At 41.7% G+C, this 16754-nt stretch overlaps 1 protein-coding gene across 3 annotated transcripts; it reads left to right on the forward strand.

Moving 5' to 3' along the window:
- The first annotated feature begins 411 nt into the window (after positions 1 to 411).
- On the forward strand, positions 412 to 15887 carry LOC100859945 (chromatin modification-related protein EAF1 B). Of its 3 annotated transcripts, none has more exons than XM_044484420.1 (22): positions 412 to 743; positions 1350 to 1576; positions 1653 to 1707; positions 1781 to 1878; positions 1965 to 3432; positions 3503 to 3622; positions 3741 to 4001; positions 4244 to 4429; positions 4608 to 4688; positions 5119 to 5179; positions 5254 to 5822; positions 6379 to 6436; positions 6561 to 6754; positions 7957 to 8010; positions 8085 to 8165; positions 8395 to 8532; positions 8844 to 8960; positions 10060 to 10160; positions 10306 to 10521; positions 10602 to 10980; positions 13106 to 14546; positions 15143 to 15887. In XM_044484420.1, the coding sequence occupies exons 2-21, from the start codon at positions 1440 to 1442 to the stop codon at positions 14477 to 14479; spliced, it is 5748 nt and encodes a 1915-aa protein (XP_044340355.1). In that variant the 5' UTR covers positions 412 to 743; positions 1350 to 1439; the 3' UTR covers positions 14480 to 14546; positions 15143 to 15887. The 3 variants fall into 3 exon arrangements, with proteins under 3 accessions (XP_044340355.1, XP_044340356.1, XP_044340354.1); XM_044484421.1 differs by having other exon boundaries at positions 412 to 710; positions 10617 to 10980; XM_044484419.1 differs by having other exon boundaries at positions 413 to 710.
- Positions 15888 to 16754: the final 867 nt, after the last annotated feature.

The raw sequence follows: 16754 nt of genomic DNA on the forward strand, positions 1-16754 counted from the left end.
CGTGAAGCGGCCGCCGACCCGGCAGGACGTCCTAGCGGTGGAGGCGTTTTGCCAAGACTGATCGTATCGAGATCGAGGGGACGTGATTTGAGTGGGATTAGTTTTCGGGGGAGATTGGATTAGTGGCTAGTTAGCGGGAGGCAACGGTTTTGTTTTTTGTGTTTTTCTTTGAAAGAGGCAGTAGAGGATAGCGGCCAGGCTAATGGCATGATGGGTAATTAAAGCATAAAACACATTTAGTATGTTGGAGCAATGTAGACCGTCAGATCATACGATTTGATGGATAGAATAAATGAGTTCTCCGTCCTTTCGTATTTTTATATAGGGGTAGTAGACAGTAGATGAGGAAAAAAAGAGCGATGCGCGAATTACAACCCCAACGAGTCCGATCGCGCGAAGGCCAGCCCAATCCCGTGCCGATCGGGTCAGACCGCACCAGTTCGCCCGCACCCGCACGCACGGAGGCAACCCTTTCTCCCTCCTTCCTCCTGTGGCCTTGCCTGCTTACGACGTACCACCCCCACCGCCCCGCGAGCATTCCACCGGTCCCTGATCTCCGGCGACGCCACTGCCTCCGGCAACCCAATACCGCAATATAGATCTTCGGTGGCCTCCTCCGGAGCCCCTCCTATTGCCAGGACCCACCACCTGTCTCTTCCAGGCTCATCCGTTGCAAACCCTAACCCTAGCTCCCGGTGCGGGCTGCGTAGGTGCGTCCCCTGCTACATCGAATGCCCGTCTCGGTACCCTTCTGTCTTGCGCCGTCGCCTAGGGTCGCAATTGAGGTGTTGAGTAGGCACCGTGCTGCGGGGGGAGACATGTTCGAGTGGCGTTACTGTGCTGTTGCTCTTGAATTGCGCTTCATTTGTGTTACGCGTGGAGGAATGCCCGTGCTAGTCTTCCCTATGTGTTCGGCAGTGTGTATACAGTAGTCGTTGGCATGGCTGGGCTTGAACTGCGCCGTGGTTTGGGATGTTGGCACGGTGTGTCCCTCCAAGTGTGTGAGATGACGTGGAATATAGATGAAAATGTGATATTTGTTTTGCCCAGTTATCCAGGGCATGCACTGTGTATGAACGGATACTGGTCAGGATAGCCATCTGTTGTTATGTGTGCTTTGTTCGAATGCAAAAGGTTGTAATGTCGTTGCGCATGCTCGTTCCATTGGGCAGAGGATGACGCATGTCATATTTGGCTGGGCAATTATTGTGCTTATAAAAACCCTTAATTTGATTTTTAGTATGGATTGATTTTATTCTGGTTTACATGATCAATTATTTGTTCGCAGCTCTGTTTATTATTGTTTTCTGTAGTTATCTTGTTGTTTATGACGGTCTATCGGTTTACAGGTCAGGTTTTTATTGTGTCTTGCGAATTTGTGAGGAGGTCATGCTCGTTTGATGGCTTGGAGTTCTGAGAAAATGCGCTTGTAGTGATGTATGGGCAAAGCTTGCTTCTGTGGTCAAGTGGATACTGAGCCGTGCTCTATGGGAGGAATTGTTGAATGTGGTCTGAGCACTGACACAAAAACTTCCCCTCGCCGTGTGGCCATAGAGAAAGCTCAGGAGGAGCTGAGGTACATCTACCACCATGTTATTCTTCACTTTACGTTTTTGATGGATACCTGATACCTTTCTGTACACAAACTTCAGGCAGGAATATGATGTCCGTGAAGAACGGAGGAGGGAGCTTGAGTTTTTAGTTAAGGTACGTGCGAACTACATCATCATATGGTGTTGTCCATTTTCATTTTCCCCTGGTTTATTCACCTATCATGCAGGGAGGCAATCCCTTGGATTTCAAACTTGGACATGTAGTGTCGCTGAGTGTACAGTCCACTTCTGTCACAGATCAGATAGCCGAACAAAATGTGATGAGGTGATAATTAGTTCCTGATCTGTCATGTGATAACACTTACATTGTTATTGGTTGATTTAAGTCTTTAGTTCTTTCTTGCACTGCAGTGAAGCAAAAGGTAGTTTCACATTTGCTGCATCACCTCATGGAGATTCGTTTGGTAGTAGTGGCAGACCAGGAAGTTCATGTCGTGAAGCCAACACAGCTGATAATCTTATGCTTTTAGATGGAGATACCAGCAAAATAGGTGGGGAGAAACTTGTGAAACGCGGCACTAAAAGAAGTAACACACCTCAACCCGAGATGTCCTTTTGCAATGATGGCCAGAATAACACAAAAGAAGCTGAAGATTCTGGTCTGTTCCGCCATGGGGCAAAGAGCCAAGCGTATGCTCGACGCAGGTCAAAGTCAAGCAGGGAGAATGTAAATACTGTGCCTATTAGGTCTCCACCAGTTCCTCCTTTAAGTTCTCATCGGGAAGATACAAAAGGTGTAGTACAAGAAGCAAAAAATGATGATCATGGCGCCTCATCCAGTGCGGCTCCAATACCGAGAAGTTCAAATGGTAACGATATGTTGAATAATGCGCCAAATAATCAAATGGCAGTGAAGATGTGCAGTGTTCAAGCAATTCATGAAGGCAAGCAAGAAGAAAAACAGGAAATAACGAACAACCAACATGTTACTCTAGCTCCCGAAATCTCATCAAACAGCGTGTTTGATAATTCACAGCATGCTGGAGGTGGCCAGATGCCTAGTGCAGCTGCTTCTGCCGAATCTCCTCATGCTATTACAAAAGAAGCTTCTTCAAGGACAGCTTCTTTGCCATCTACACACAACGAAATCTTTAGAGAAGCACACACTCCTGAAAAGGCAGATATCAGTTGCTCTGACAAAAGAATGGTTTATGCTCATGCAGTTGATATCAAAAATGAGGCTTCTGTTCTGCAGCCAGCCATAGAAACTGCTAGATCTAATGAAAATGAAGTGGATCTAACTTGTACAGATGCCACCAAGACTACTGATGAGCATTCAGGTAAAAATGCTAATTTTGTATCAGTGAAGGTTGGTGAAAATTCTGATGAAGGCTTGAGTAACACAGTACCTGGTGATAACGACAACAAAAGAGATGACCAACTGGAAGGCCGTAGCAGCCCCACTGCTGTGGTTGACGGATGTGCTGTTGTACATCCAGAAGTCTGCACTGCTGTGAAAGATGAAATTGAAGTTTGTAACGACGTGGCTGACTTGCAAAAGGATACAGGACGTCCTGCTACTTCTGACCACAACAAAGTGACTAAGGAGGCAGGTTCTGATTTGGATAGAAACAACAACTGTTCCAGTGCTTTGAGTGGCTCCGATAAGTTGGCTTCTGTTGATGTGCCCCCTGCTTCGCTCACAGAGGATATGCCTAATCCTGTGCTATCAACTAAATATTCTACATGTAACTTTGACAACGATGTTACAAAATGTAGCCGAAATGATGCAAGAGTTACGAAAAAGGAATGTGAAGATCCTATTATGATAAAGAAGGAATATGAAGATTCTATCCTTAGAAGGGCTCGGTTTATAGAGGTATGGTCATATAATGCTCTCCTTTTATGCCAGTATTCTTGTTACTGAAAAGGAAGTCATTACTTGACAGCTGAACGTTAAGAGAGCTGGTGAACAAGCTCTTTGCAATATTTCTTTGGAGAAGAAGCGGAAAAGTCACTGGGAATTTGTTCTGGAGGAGATGGCTTGGATGGCAAATGATTTCATGCAGGTACTTCTTCAACTGATCTTATTTTCTTCATTGCACTCATATGAGCTGTAAGATTTCTTATGTTGTTGTTTAACGTTGTTGTTACATACATGTAACCTAACTATATCCTATATAATAGGAGCGTCTGTGGAGAAGTACAGCTGCAGCCCAGATGTGCAACTGGATTGCTTCCAGTGGCCGAGCAGCATTTGAAGAAGCTATTGTTCACAGAAAGCAGAAATCTGCTGCTAGAATTCTGGCCAAGGGCATAATCAATTTTTGGCGTTCAGCTGAGACTTTACGAGCTACTAGTGGTGAGATTCCTAAAGCGTCACAAATAGAGAAATCAAAGGGGATTGAAGAAATGAAGCTTGCTGGCACCAAAGCAGAAAAAGAACTGGTATTAAAAATCAATAAAACATTAATCATTTATTTATATTTTCCATATTCGTTGATTCTGATGAGTATTACATGTAACGGCTAGGGTGGTTTTGGCTTTCTTGTAGCCTCAGAATGAAATAGCTACAAATGTTGCTTCATGTCATTTTTTTGAAGTGCATAAACTTTGTTGTAGACTTATTAGGCTTGATATGTTTGCAAGTTGCAACTGCAAGGTTGATGTGATTTATGGAATTTGAACAGGGTGATGAATCCTTTGAACAAGAGAAGCCTAGGTGGTCTCACCACCATTATATTCAGAGTTACGCTCTTCGGTTTCTGGAGTTCAACTGTAATGTGTCTGAGTGTCTTTCATTAGCTGAAGCACCATCAACTCCAGACAGGCTAAATGATTTTGGCATTTTAAAAGTGCCAGATGAACTTTCAGAAGTAATCTATCTGGCTCTATGGTTTTGACAATTTCCTTCTTTCTTTACGTCCTTTTGCATTCCATCTCATTCTATATGATTTACTTAATAAAGCCTGGTACCATTTTTGTTAGTATGAGAAGAACATGCACAAATAACTTGCCTAAATATTGGTTAATGATACATTTCCTATCTTTCAGACAAATCTCTTTTATGAGGTAGCCCCTGGTGCAATGCACACATACAGAGAGTCTGTGGGGTGTATATCTGTTTATAATAAGGTAAGATGATACTTTCGGTACACCAAAGCAGCAATTATGCCCTTTTTCCATCTTGTGGGAGTTCTGTTAAAATGTGATTGGGGCTTTAACTATTTAGTGTTTTGTTGCTCAAACAAAATCTACTTAGTGTTTGTCCTGGCAAATATTTCAGTTGCTTCAGTCGTGGAGTGTACAAAATTCTTGCACATCTAAATTTAGTGTTCTGTTGCTTTCAAGAGATTAATTGGTGTTATGGGCTCAATGGACATTTGATATTACCAGTTGTCATTTCAATGTTAAATTACTAACAAGAACATTTATGCTATAAATTGAGGAATTACACATATAAGTCTCCATGTTTACTACTTGCATCATTCTATTTATTACTATATTCCAAAGTTAACTTCTTTTGTATCCATGTACTGTCAAATTAACTATTTCTGTATTACAGAAATTTGTTAACACTGAACACAAGGAGGATTATGAGCCATCTACATGCGATTATGTTCCAGGTTTATATACCACTCCTTCTCAATACCTGTAACGTGATGCAATCTTCTTATCAACGTTTCATTTTTTTGTTTAGATTTACATAGGGAAAATGCATATGAAGATGATGAAGCCGAGGCATACACTTATTTATTGCCTGAAACATATGATGGTGGCTTGGCATCGAAATCGAGTCACAAGAAGAAACAACAGCAGAGGATGAATGGCAGAAGGCCGTATGATAATGGTGTTGATCTGCCTTATGATCCATGCTCGGAGAGCAAGCCAGGAAACCATCCATTTTTATCGAATAGTAAAAGACCTCCAGATTTCCTTTCCATTCCTACAAAACGCATACGGACAGCTGCTAGACAGCGAGTTGCAAGCCCATTCTCTGCTGGTGTTGCCGGAACCCCTCAGTTCACAAGTAAAACAGATGCCTCTAGTGGAGACACAAACTCCTGCCAAGATGATCAAAGTTCATTACAAGGCGGTTTTGTCCCCAGGAAGAATGCAGATATTGAATCCACTGTTGACTTTGACAGACAATTTATATATGATGGCAGTGAGGTGTCTACTAAGTCTAAAAAGAAGAAAAAGCCTAAGCACCCCGGGTACAAGGCACCACAAAGTGTGACCGAGTCCTATACCTTGATGTCTGGAAAGGTCAGATTCTCAATGCAATTCTCTTCATTGTTCTGTGAACTGTGGTTGGTAGAGAAAGTTTATTCTGCTTATGTTTCAGGCCATTGCCCCTGATCCTAGGCCTCAGGTTGATTTGATTGCTCAATATGAGCAGGTATTATGTTTAGCTGTATGTGATTAAGCAGCCAACATTCTTACGGTCAATCCATTAGGTTGTGCTTGGTCAAACTGAATACTGATACTCCAGCAAGGAATACAATTCTTCCAAATAGCCCTGTAGTCATTTTGAAGCGGCTACACATACATGTTCTAGCAACAAACTAGTGAACATCATGCTAAAATGGTGTTTGAAGGCACGCAAGTGAACTATAGCATAACATAATTGATTGATTTCAGTCATCCTTTATGAGTTATGGAGTGTATTCTAGTTTGAGATTAAGAGAGTACTGTAGGGTGTAGTGAACCCTATGCAGCACTGTGAGCCTCCAAAGTTCAGTACCACCAAACATTTCTGAATAGAACTACAGTAAGCATGTAGTTTCTCTAATTTCTGGATACTGTCTCTTTCCTGTACCAGAAGGATTATTTGAAGAAAAGACAGGAGGCTAATCAGTTTGATTCAAATGGGAATACTGGTAACTTTTTTGTCTCTGCTTCAGACATCATATTTTTATCGGCATATAACATGAGAATTATTGGTTCTTATTTGAGGGGGCACGAGAATAACTTCTGACATGTTAGATGCTGATCTATTAACAGTGGTAAATGGTCAGCATGCTTCTAAGAAGACTAAACTGTTACATCAAGCGCCAGATATTTCATTAGAGGCTCTTACACCAGTTGGCCCACTGGCTTCTCCGGCAGCATCACAAATGAGTAACATGGTAAACCCGACGAAGATTATAAAGATCATCACTAATCGGGATCGTGGAAGAAAAAGTAAAGCACTGAAGGTATTCATATGTTTTGACATTTTGGTCGTATATATGTTTTGCACCTTTATCTGCATATAGCCATAGACACTGTTTTACTGTGCTGCGCCTTTTCCTTTACAAATGAAAACCATTTTTCTTTGCACATGCATTACTTTTCTTTGTTAGCAATTAAAACTATTTGAGTTTGAATTCATTATTTGCTGAAACCAAATTGATGTTAATAGTTTATGTACTTCTGGAAGGGGAGCCTTGGCGTAGTGGTAAAGCTGCTTACAGAAATGTAGGGAAAGGCTGCGTACAATAGACCCAAAGTGGTCGGACCCTTCCCCGGACCCTGTGCAAGTGGGAGCTGCATGCACCGGGCTGCCCCCTTTTTTTTAGTTATGTACTTCTGATTGTAGTACTATCAATTAGACAACTAAGTTCTCTTGTGTAACTGAATGGACTGCTCAATTACCCAGGAAGCTTTTCCTTCTCATTGGTTGCTGAACTGCAGTATGCGCTTCCTTATGTCACAACTAGGGCTGGGAACTAACTGAGTTCAAGAAAAGACAGACATCCCAGGAAGCTTTTCCTTCTCATTGGTTGCTGAACTGTAATGCGCTTCCTTATGTCACAACTAGAGCTGGGAACTAACTGAGTTCAAGAAAAGACAGCCAGGCTTATTATGAGCTTGCCTCATTTTACATTCTGGGCTTCTGGCTTGGATGAAGTTATCCAGCGTGAATAGAGGGATGATTGTTAACCTTTTGTGCTGCTTGAATTGGCTCAGTAGTATGTTTAGGATTTTCACCTTTAAATTTAGCATATTCATCATTTGTGCTCCCAGCCTGAGCAAAGGTCAGTTGAGATCAAAATTAGCACAAATTTGATTTCGTGCTCAATTAAACTAGAAATGAGCTCAGTCTGACCTGACCCTTGTTGGATTGTGCCAATTTTTTTATTTCTAACGTTTTCTGTTTCAGCCAAGATTATTGTTTAGCATGCAAGCACAGCCGTCTATGGCATTTTTGCTTACCAACTACTTTCTGAAATATTGATCTGTTGGTCAGATCGCTGCTGTCGACTCCACATTGAGCCAAAACTTAGCTGATCCTTAGCCTCATGTTTTTCCAGCCTAACTGTTTTAGTTGAGCCAAGATATTTATTTATCATGCCAACACCTCAGCTCTGTCATTTTGCTCATCAACTACTTACTGAAATGTTGATCTCTTTTTCAGATGACTACTGGCCACTCTGGTCCTGGAAGTCCATGGTCAAATTTCGAGGATCAGGTTATTCTATGTTTGAAATTACTTGATCTTGCAACATTTTGCGGAAAACTGCTAACATCTTAAAAAAAAAACAGGCTCTTGTGGTGCTTGTACATGATATGGGTCAAAACTGGGAACTAGTGAGCGACGCACTGAATAGCATTGTCCAACTGAAGGTAATTATGTTATTTAGGCAATATCTAACTCATGTTGTTTCCATTTTCCTTTTCTAGCATTTACTTATGATTGATTGACGTTAATTCTTTTTAGAAATGCTGAATATTACTACTTTCTTCCTTGTATGTGGATGAAATTTTTCACCATATTCTGGTGGCTTTAAAACATTGGTCATCAATTTCTTACTTAATGCCTTAATGGTGGACTCTTCCATCCCGACATTTGCAGTGTATATATAGAAGGCCTGATGAGTGTAAGGACCGTCACAAGCTTCTGACGGATAGAAGTTCTGGTGATGGCGCTGACAGTGCAGATGACTCAGGCTCATCTCAACACTATCAATCCACATTACCTGGCATTCCGAAGGTATGCTCTCTCATTTATGTTATACCTATCCTCCGTTACAAATTAGTGTCGCTGGTTTAGTACAGAAGTTGTACTAAATCAGCGACACTTAATTTGGAACGGAGGGAGTAGCTTTTTTACGGAAATGATATTAACTGCTAGATCCTTGATCTAGTGGCTATAGGATTTCTGTAAATCTGCTCAGCTTTTATTGATCGCTATAAATTTCACGAATAAGGCCACCTTTTCTTGTCCAATAAGCTGCACGGAGATGCACACAAAATGTCATTTCTTCAACAATTAACACTATGAATCCCTCGTGTGAATATCAGGGCAGCGCCAGACAGCTGTTTCAGCGCCTTCAAGGACCGTTTGAGGAAGAGACTCTTAAGACACATTTTGAGAAAATAATATTCCTTGGGCAGAAATTGCATCCATGTCGCAGAAAGGTTAGTATTATCTTCCTTTGAAAACCTCACACTGACTTGATTTTGCGTGATGCATAGCTGCCATTTTCCTTCCTCGTAGTAGCCATGTTTCCTTTTCCTGGTAATTTTGCTATGCTGTTTTATGCCTTCCTTACTGTCTGTAAGGACAATAATCTGCTGCTGTTGGATATGCAGAGAATGCTGATCCTCATTTTAGGTTTGTGAAGATTGGCTATCCTCTCCCCATTTACTTTTGATATATACCCCTAGACGCTCTGTGGAGTTGAGTCAAAATGGCCCCATACTTTCACGAGTCTGGGGCTTTGCCACGCAGGCTCACACGAGCCAGGTTTTTCTCTTTCCAAAATGGGCATCACTCACGTAGACGCTCGAGACTTTGAGTATTATGCACATTTATAAGATCCCTTGCCTGTGTAAAATGAACAAAATTTTGGGGAAAAAGTTGCCATTACACAACTTATTCTTTTTCCGGTTCAGCCACAAGTGCAATAGTTGCTTAATAATTTTCCTCTGTGATTTGTTTTCTGATTCTGACTGAAATAAGGATTATTTCTGGGCAGGACTAGGTTTGCCGAGTCTCACTTTATAGTTTTCTGTACCTAAACTGGCCACCAAATTTGTGCGGAATCTGGTGACCACTGGATCCTGATCTTAAGTAAACTACATAGTTTACTCATCTTTTTCCCTGATCATTTTTGGAAGAACATCAAGTATAAATATAAATTGACGATATTGAGCCGTTTCTTGATTAGGTTTCGCTAGGTTGAAGCAATGTATTATCACTTGAAACCACATAACAGTTGTTTGCATGTCACACCCCGATACGCCATAGGGGTATGGCAATTTGGGTACAGTGATCACGATATGATATTTCCTCCAAACAGGAAACGTATGCATGCTTTTCAATGTAAATGTAATTCCTGATTAAACCTTGCTACTTGGGTTGGTCTGATAATCTTTCTGATGTTTCCTTCCAATTTGCTGTAATTTTTGTGTTATTTTGTTTATCGTGCTCATTGAGTATTATCAATATTTGCTAGCTGACATGATTCTCTTCTCTGTCTGTCCTTTATGTGTGTATTCATTTTTGGTCATTAAGGGGGAAATGCAGGAGCTTAAGCCAATAAATCCACTTCATACCTCTCATGTTCTTGCACTTTCTCAAGTGTGCACAAGCAACTTCTCTGGTGGCATTTTGACGTATGTGCATACACTTCAAACTAACCTTTTTAGATGTTTAATTGGCGCCCCCCCCCCCCTATATTATTCAGTGTATTCTTATCTAATCCAGCTACTGCTGGTCATTTTGTGTTCTATGCTTCTTTCTAATTCAAAACATTTATAGGCCACTTGATCTTTGTGACACAATAACTTCAATTCCGGATGCACTTCCCGTTGGTTACCCGGGATCACATACAAATGTGTTAACGCTTCCGAACCATCACGGTTCAATTAGTCCTGCTCTTCCAACTTCAAATGTGAACCCAAGGTTATCAGGTTCTCCTGGTATGGTACTAGGAAGCAGTTTGCCGTCACCTTCAACATTGAATGCCCCGTCTAGGTAAATGACCCTGTTGTCCTCTCTAGCTGATATTGAATAAATTTGTCTTTTAATGTTTGTTTCTGCATGTATGCTCAAAGGTATCGTGTGCCTAGACCTACCTCTTTACAGGGCGACGAACAACAAAGAATTCAGTATACTCATATGGTCAATGGCAGAAATCTTCAGCAGCCTGGAGTTTCTGTTCCTGGTGTGTTGCCCGCTGGAGTTGATCGTGGTGTTCGAATGATGCCTGGTGCTAATGGTATGGGAATGATGACTGGACTTGCTCGATGTGCACCTGTTGCAAGGCCGGGTTTCCCAAGGATTGGTTCCCCAGGAATGCGAAATATGGTTTCATCTGGAAACATGCTATCCAGTGGTCAAGGCATGCAAAACTCGGTAAATCTTCACCCTGGTTCTGTACCTGGCCCTGGAAATACGATGTTGAGGCCACGTGATCCGATGCAGATGCTTCGGGTACGCATCCCCTTTCATATTGTATTATGAGATGTAAATTTCAGTGTATCTCCTTTTTGCACTGACCGGTTTAGTAGAAGCACTTTAGTAGATAGTACTATGCATGCCATCTGTCTTTCCTTCTTGCTAAAATGATGTACTGGTTAACTGATGATCCTTAACAACTGTCTGGTCATACACGTCATCTCTGACAGTGCCAATATAAACAAAACAGTGTTTTTCCAACATTTACTGCCAAGACTGGTTGGTTACCATATAGGCCAATACTTGTCCCAGACAACCTGCAGCAAATGTTTGCTGGTTGTTTTCTGAGCAGGCCGTTTTACCTTTCCATCTGGAGAGAAGCCCACAGACTTCATGGGTATTGACACTTGCTCTTTTAAGTGATGCTAAAACCACTTTCACCCTGCTCCCGCCTTGCCCTACTATATATCTAAGAATGACAAACCAGCTTTTAAGTTATGCTAAAACCACTTTCACCCTGCTCCTTCCTTGGCCTCCTATATGTCTAAGAATGACAAACCAGCTACTGTTGTGATTGCTGGTCAACAATGAGATAACTACCATGCTGCCGATATCCAGACAGCATGGCAGCGAGGGATTGGGTAGACATAGATTGAGACTAGAGAATAATTTTGGGTGAGATCATATTGGTTATTCTTGCTTGATTTCCAAACCTTACATGACCTGCACATTTATAATACCTCCCAACTTGACACCTAGGGTGTTGTACTCTAACTAGGAACCCACTAATATGAGTCTCTGAATCCATACTTACCTAATCCTTGCTGTTCAGAATTAAGCATTCCTAATTCTGTCTCTAACTCATCTTTCTCAGTTCAAGTCGGATCCTTCCTGAACTCTTCCCTAGCCGACTCCTTGAATCTCATTGGGCGTATCTTTCTGTACGTAACTCACATACAAGTTGCACACCTTGCCGGCCGACCGGTTGGCCACAATACATCTGATGCTGCTTTGAGGCCACGTACTAATGTCCACAACGCACCCCTCCTGGACAAGCAGCTTGTCCCCAAGCTGCAGGCTAGCGACCATGGTTTAGTTTCTCCCAGAAGTCCATGCCTTGGCACCATTGCTGCTACTGCTGCAGAATCACACGTCACATCTGTACACAATGCTGTTGCTGCTGCCGGAGCTACTGCTGTAGGCCTTGCTCCGTAGCAACATCGTGGTCACTCCTGGTTCTTTTGGGTATGTTGCTGCTGCTCCTGTTGTGTCGATCTCTATCATTGTTGTGCCTGGCTGCACTGCCGCAGCTCCTTCGACAGTGCTTCTAGCTTCTTCTCGCGCTTGCTCTTTGTGTATCGAGCTTTGCTGCTACGTCCGCCAGAGTTGCTATAGTTGTCTGCTCTGCTGTCGTTTGTATCATAGTTTTTTAAAACCAGACTGGACTGCTGGTCTGACCGGAAAAAAACAGAACCGGTGACCCTGTCGGTTTTTTAAGCTCCATGGACCGTCCCCGCCTACCATGGTGGAGATAGCTAGACAGCCTGGCTCTGAGGGATTGGGTACACATAGGTTGACACCCAGGGTGTTGTACTCTTAACTAGGAACCCACTAATACGAGTATCTGAATCCATACTTACCTAATCCTTGCTGTTCTGAATTAAACATTCCCAATCCTGTCTCCAGCTCATCTTTCCAAGTTCAAGTCGGTCCCTTCCTGCACATATCAATTGTACACCTTGCCAGCTGTCTGTCTGTAATACATCTGATGCTGCTTTAAGGCAATGTACTAATGTCCACAACAGCTACATATTATTGTTCAATTTTCATCGACTACTATGAATGAACCAAAAGATTGTATTCTGGTATATAAAAAGTGATTCCTGGATGTGCGTTTCAAGATGGTGCGTTAGAAGTTTGTGAAGGATATCACAGCTAGAGAGTAAGATACTATTGGTTCATTACAATGTGATTCATTTAGCAACTTGCATCTCTTGCATCTCTTATTCTTTTGGTATGACCCAGTTAGTGATGTTTGCTTGACCTGGTGTACTTGTGGTATCAAATTTAACTTAATAAAAAAAGCTAAGATTAAATATAGGAGTAACTCCTTTTCTTTTGGGGTACGGCATTGCTGATGCTACACCTCTGTTTCTTGTAGCCTGGCCAGAATTCGGAAGAGCACAGACAAATGATGGTGCAGGAGTTTCAGATGCAAGTTCCACAGGGGAATAGCCAGGCTATCCATTTCAGTGGCACACCATTTCCCCATGCCGGAACATCTTCACCTGTTCAGTCATTTCCTGTTCAGCAGTCCCAACCACATCAGATGCCACAACAGGCACACATGTTTGGAAATACGCAGCACTCTCATATCCGAGGGGCAAACCAGTCAAGCCCACAGCATCGGGCTTATGCACGGTTAGCTAAAGAGAGACACATTCAACAATCCATGATGTCCCAACAACAGCACCCACTTTCTGCAGCTAGTGCAGTGCCAACTGTGCAGAATGGTTCACAAACGCAGCCACAATCTGCTGTCAATGCTGTCCCATCTTCACAATCGCAGCATAAGAAGCAGCACCTGACGCAACATCCACAAGATAGCTCAGTTCCTCCCAATCAGCCTGCCAATAGTACATCACATAAGCAGAAGAAGCAACAGGCTCAGCAGCAGTCAAGACAAAACCAACAGCAACGGCATCAAGGTAGCCAGCAAGCTAAGCTAGTGAAGAGCTTAGGTCGAGGGAATATGACGCAGCAGAATCCTTCAGTTGATGGTACTCAACTCAGCGGCATTCCTGCAACCTCAAAAAACCAAGTCTCTGATACAAATATGATGCAGCAGGCCCCAGCGTATTTTACTGGTAATAAGGGATTGATTCCATCAGTGCCTCGGCCTGGGAATCAACCAAAAATGTATGCTTCTCATACGCCGCAGTCACCAATACAATCATCAGATATTGGTAATCAAGGTTCAATACAGGGTTCTCCCAACCAGACCTTGTTAGCTTCCCAACAAGCTCCAGTTCATTCATCATCGCAATTGGCTACACAACAGCAGCAACAACAGCGGCACATGAATCCATCACATAATAATATCCAAAAATTGATGATGCAACAAAACCGCCATATGAACAGCGATGTTAGGATCGAGTTGCCTGTTGATCAAGTCAATCAGGTAATTCCGTCTACATCAGTTGCAAGGAGTACAGACTCAGGTAGCCCAGGTGTTTCATCTATACAACATCGGAAACAGGATTCATCTCAAGATCCAACTGCTGTTGCCTCGACCTCGCAGCTAGCTAGCTCGCCTCAAGATAGCTTTGTTGGAAATGAAGCTTTCTTGTCAGCACCTAACCAAGGCATGCTGCAAAGGCAAATGTCAGGGGGTGTTCCTATACATGGAAATGTTATTGGCACCCAGCGGCAGCAACAGCAGGCTCGGCTGCAACTTCAAACTCAGCAGCAGCAGCAGCAGAGACCTGATGTTCAAGGCTTATATGCTCATCCTTCAAATTCGGGAGCAGGATGATGATATAATCACTCCAGGTTGATATCTTCTGCAGAACATTGCTTTCTGTTGTAAAGTTACTGTACAGGTATCCCCTCCTACCTTAAGTTATTTCTTGGTGTTTGTGTGAGTGCAATGCAAGATATTTTTGTCAAATCCTTAGCATGTTTGATTCCTTCAATGCATGCACATGTCATCAAGATGCTTTTTTGTGAACTGCACAATAAGTTTTATCAACCATTATGGAACTGATAACACTCGCACTTTATTTCTCTTCTAGCTATTATTTTTCTGCTATTAGAATTTGGGGAATTGACATGTAATAGGTCTAGGCAAGTACACAGTTACGTTTGGTGCTGCATTACGTCAATTATTATGCAGTTTGCCTAATATAGCTAGTTAGCTGTAAGTTGTGCTTTTGGCCGACACCTTTGAAAAATAATCCAGTAACAGAATTTGCTCATAAATTTGAAGGAATATGCACATATAACTTGACTGTTTTTTTTAATCTGGATAGCAAGGGCCAAGTTAATTATGTTAGTGGACTTGAATCTTGAATATAAAACATGCTAATGCTGTTGCAGTGACATCTTCAAGTTAACTGAGTATTTTCATCGCAAGCTTATCTCAGTAAGCGATTGTCAGTATTTACTTCAATTTTCCAATTTTGTGCCTTGTTGCTAGGTCTTACGTACCGTGGAAGCCGCTCAGATGATAGCGCACCGCATCCCCTAACTCTGAAGCTAATTGTAGTTACCTCAATGTCAGGTAGATAATTGTTTCTGTTCCATTTTGGCACCACCTTACAAGCAGCTTGGTTCTAGATTGCTGGAGATAGCTCTTGTAACGGCGAATTCCTTTTGTTGTTGAATTCTAACTCTAATTTGGGCCCAGCTGTATATTTGTCTACGGGGTCCATGTTGGTAGAAACAGTCTTCTTTTGTATAAGCCTGTGCATTTAGCTCACAAGTTAGTGCATGCAAAAGTCTTCCTTCGGCGTGGACGTCTTCATCCCCATATCCAGAAGTTCTAACTCGCAAGCCCTTCTTGCAACATGGTCAGCTGTCGATGACTTGGTTCTCTTTGAGAATCCATCCATTGGGAAGCCTTGCAAGTTTGATGTGGCAGGCTTGGTTTCTTTTGTGCCGGTGAAGTATGTTCTACTTTCCTTGTGAGTAGTTGGGATGGCCTTTTGTAGCAAAGTTAAGATGATTAGTTAATAAGAAGAAAGGTGTGCACACGAAAGGTGTACACGTATTATTGGGTTTGAAACAAACAGCTGTTTACGTATTGGTGACCGGTGGTGTTGATTTATCTTTTCTAACACTAGATGCCCGTTGCACCGATGACACAAGAAGCCAATTAGAACAATGTATTATGTGGGTATTCTAGGGCAAGTGAGAGAAAGCAAGATAAGATTACCGGTGTTTATTGTATTTTCCCAACTTTCTGTTTTATAGAGCTCATCTAAAAAAAGGGCCCTGATTCGTGTCACATGTGCATGTGACACGAAGCAATTCCACCCATATGTGTAGGCTGAAGTAGGTCGGCGGGCAAAATGCTTTTCTAACCACCTGTTGTGACATGTCAGCCTTTTCGTTCTTTTCACATTTGAATGTAAATTGAGACAAAAACAGATGATGCTAGCAGAATTTTTTTGGGGTTTCCAAACTTTAAAATGTTTTATCTCTTAAATGAAAAATCTGATTAAAAATCTGTTTTCATCACTAAATTTGTCATGATGAGGACTTTGAAACTAGATCCCATATCGATATATTTTGATGATATTTTTTAGCGGTCAAAATTTGCCATGTCTATTGCACATAAATTACTATGGTGTCTACACATAAGTTGGCATGGTATGTATTCAACTATTTTTTCTTCTACGCTTAAAGTAATTTTTGACATGTTATAATAAAGGGAATTAAAAAACTAAACTTGTCATGTAGAGTTACTAAAATTTGCCATTGTCCATGAAATATTTTTGGCATGGTTCATAATTAGAAAGAAATCCGTCATCAATTATATTTTAAAAATGCATAGGCAATAACTCAAATTTGCCATGAACCAGAAACTAAAATTGCCATGGTGAATTACTTAAATTTGCCATTATACATGCATTAAAATTTGCCATCAAAATACTAGAATCGCCATGGTCAAAATACTAAAATTGCCATGATCTATAAACTAAAATTGTCATGATGAATTACTAAAAATTGTCATGATCCATGAATTAAATTTATTGTGGTTAATTACTAAAAATTGCCATAGTCAACTAATAAAATTTGTCGTGCAA

Source organism: Triticum aestivum, chromosome 3A, assembly GCF_018294505.1.
Source record: "Triticum aestivum cultivar Chinese Spring chromosome 3A, IWGSC CS RefSeq v2.1, whole genome shotgun sequence".
Taxonomy (NCBI): Eukaryota; Viridiplantae; Streptophyta; class Magnoliopsida; order Poales; family Poaceae; genus Triticum; species Triticum aestivum.

Excerpts from the sequence above, each read along its gene's own strand:
- LOC100859945 (XM_044484420.1), top strand. The coding sequence starts at position 1,440 with ATGGGCAAAGCTTGCTTCTGTGGTCAAGTGGATACTGAGCCGTGCTCT. Across the intron at positions 3,433-3,502 it reads GAAGGGCTCGGTTTATAGAG|CTGAACGTTAAGAGAGCTGG; the intron begins GTATGGTCATAT and ends ATTACTTGACAG. Across the intron at positions 8,961-10,059 it reads TGCATCCATGTCGCAGAAAG|GGGGAAATGCAGGAGCTTAA; the intron begins GTTAGTATTATC and ends TTGGTCATTAAG.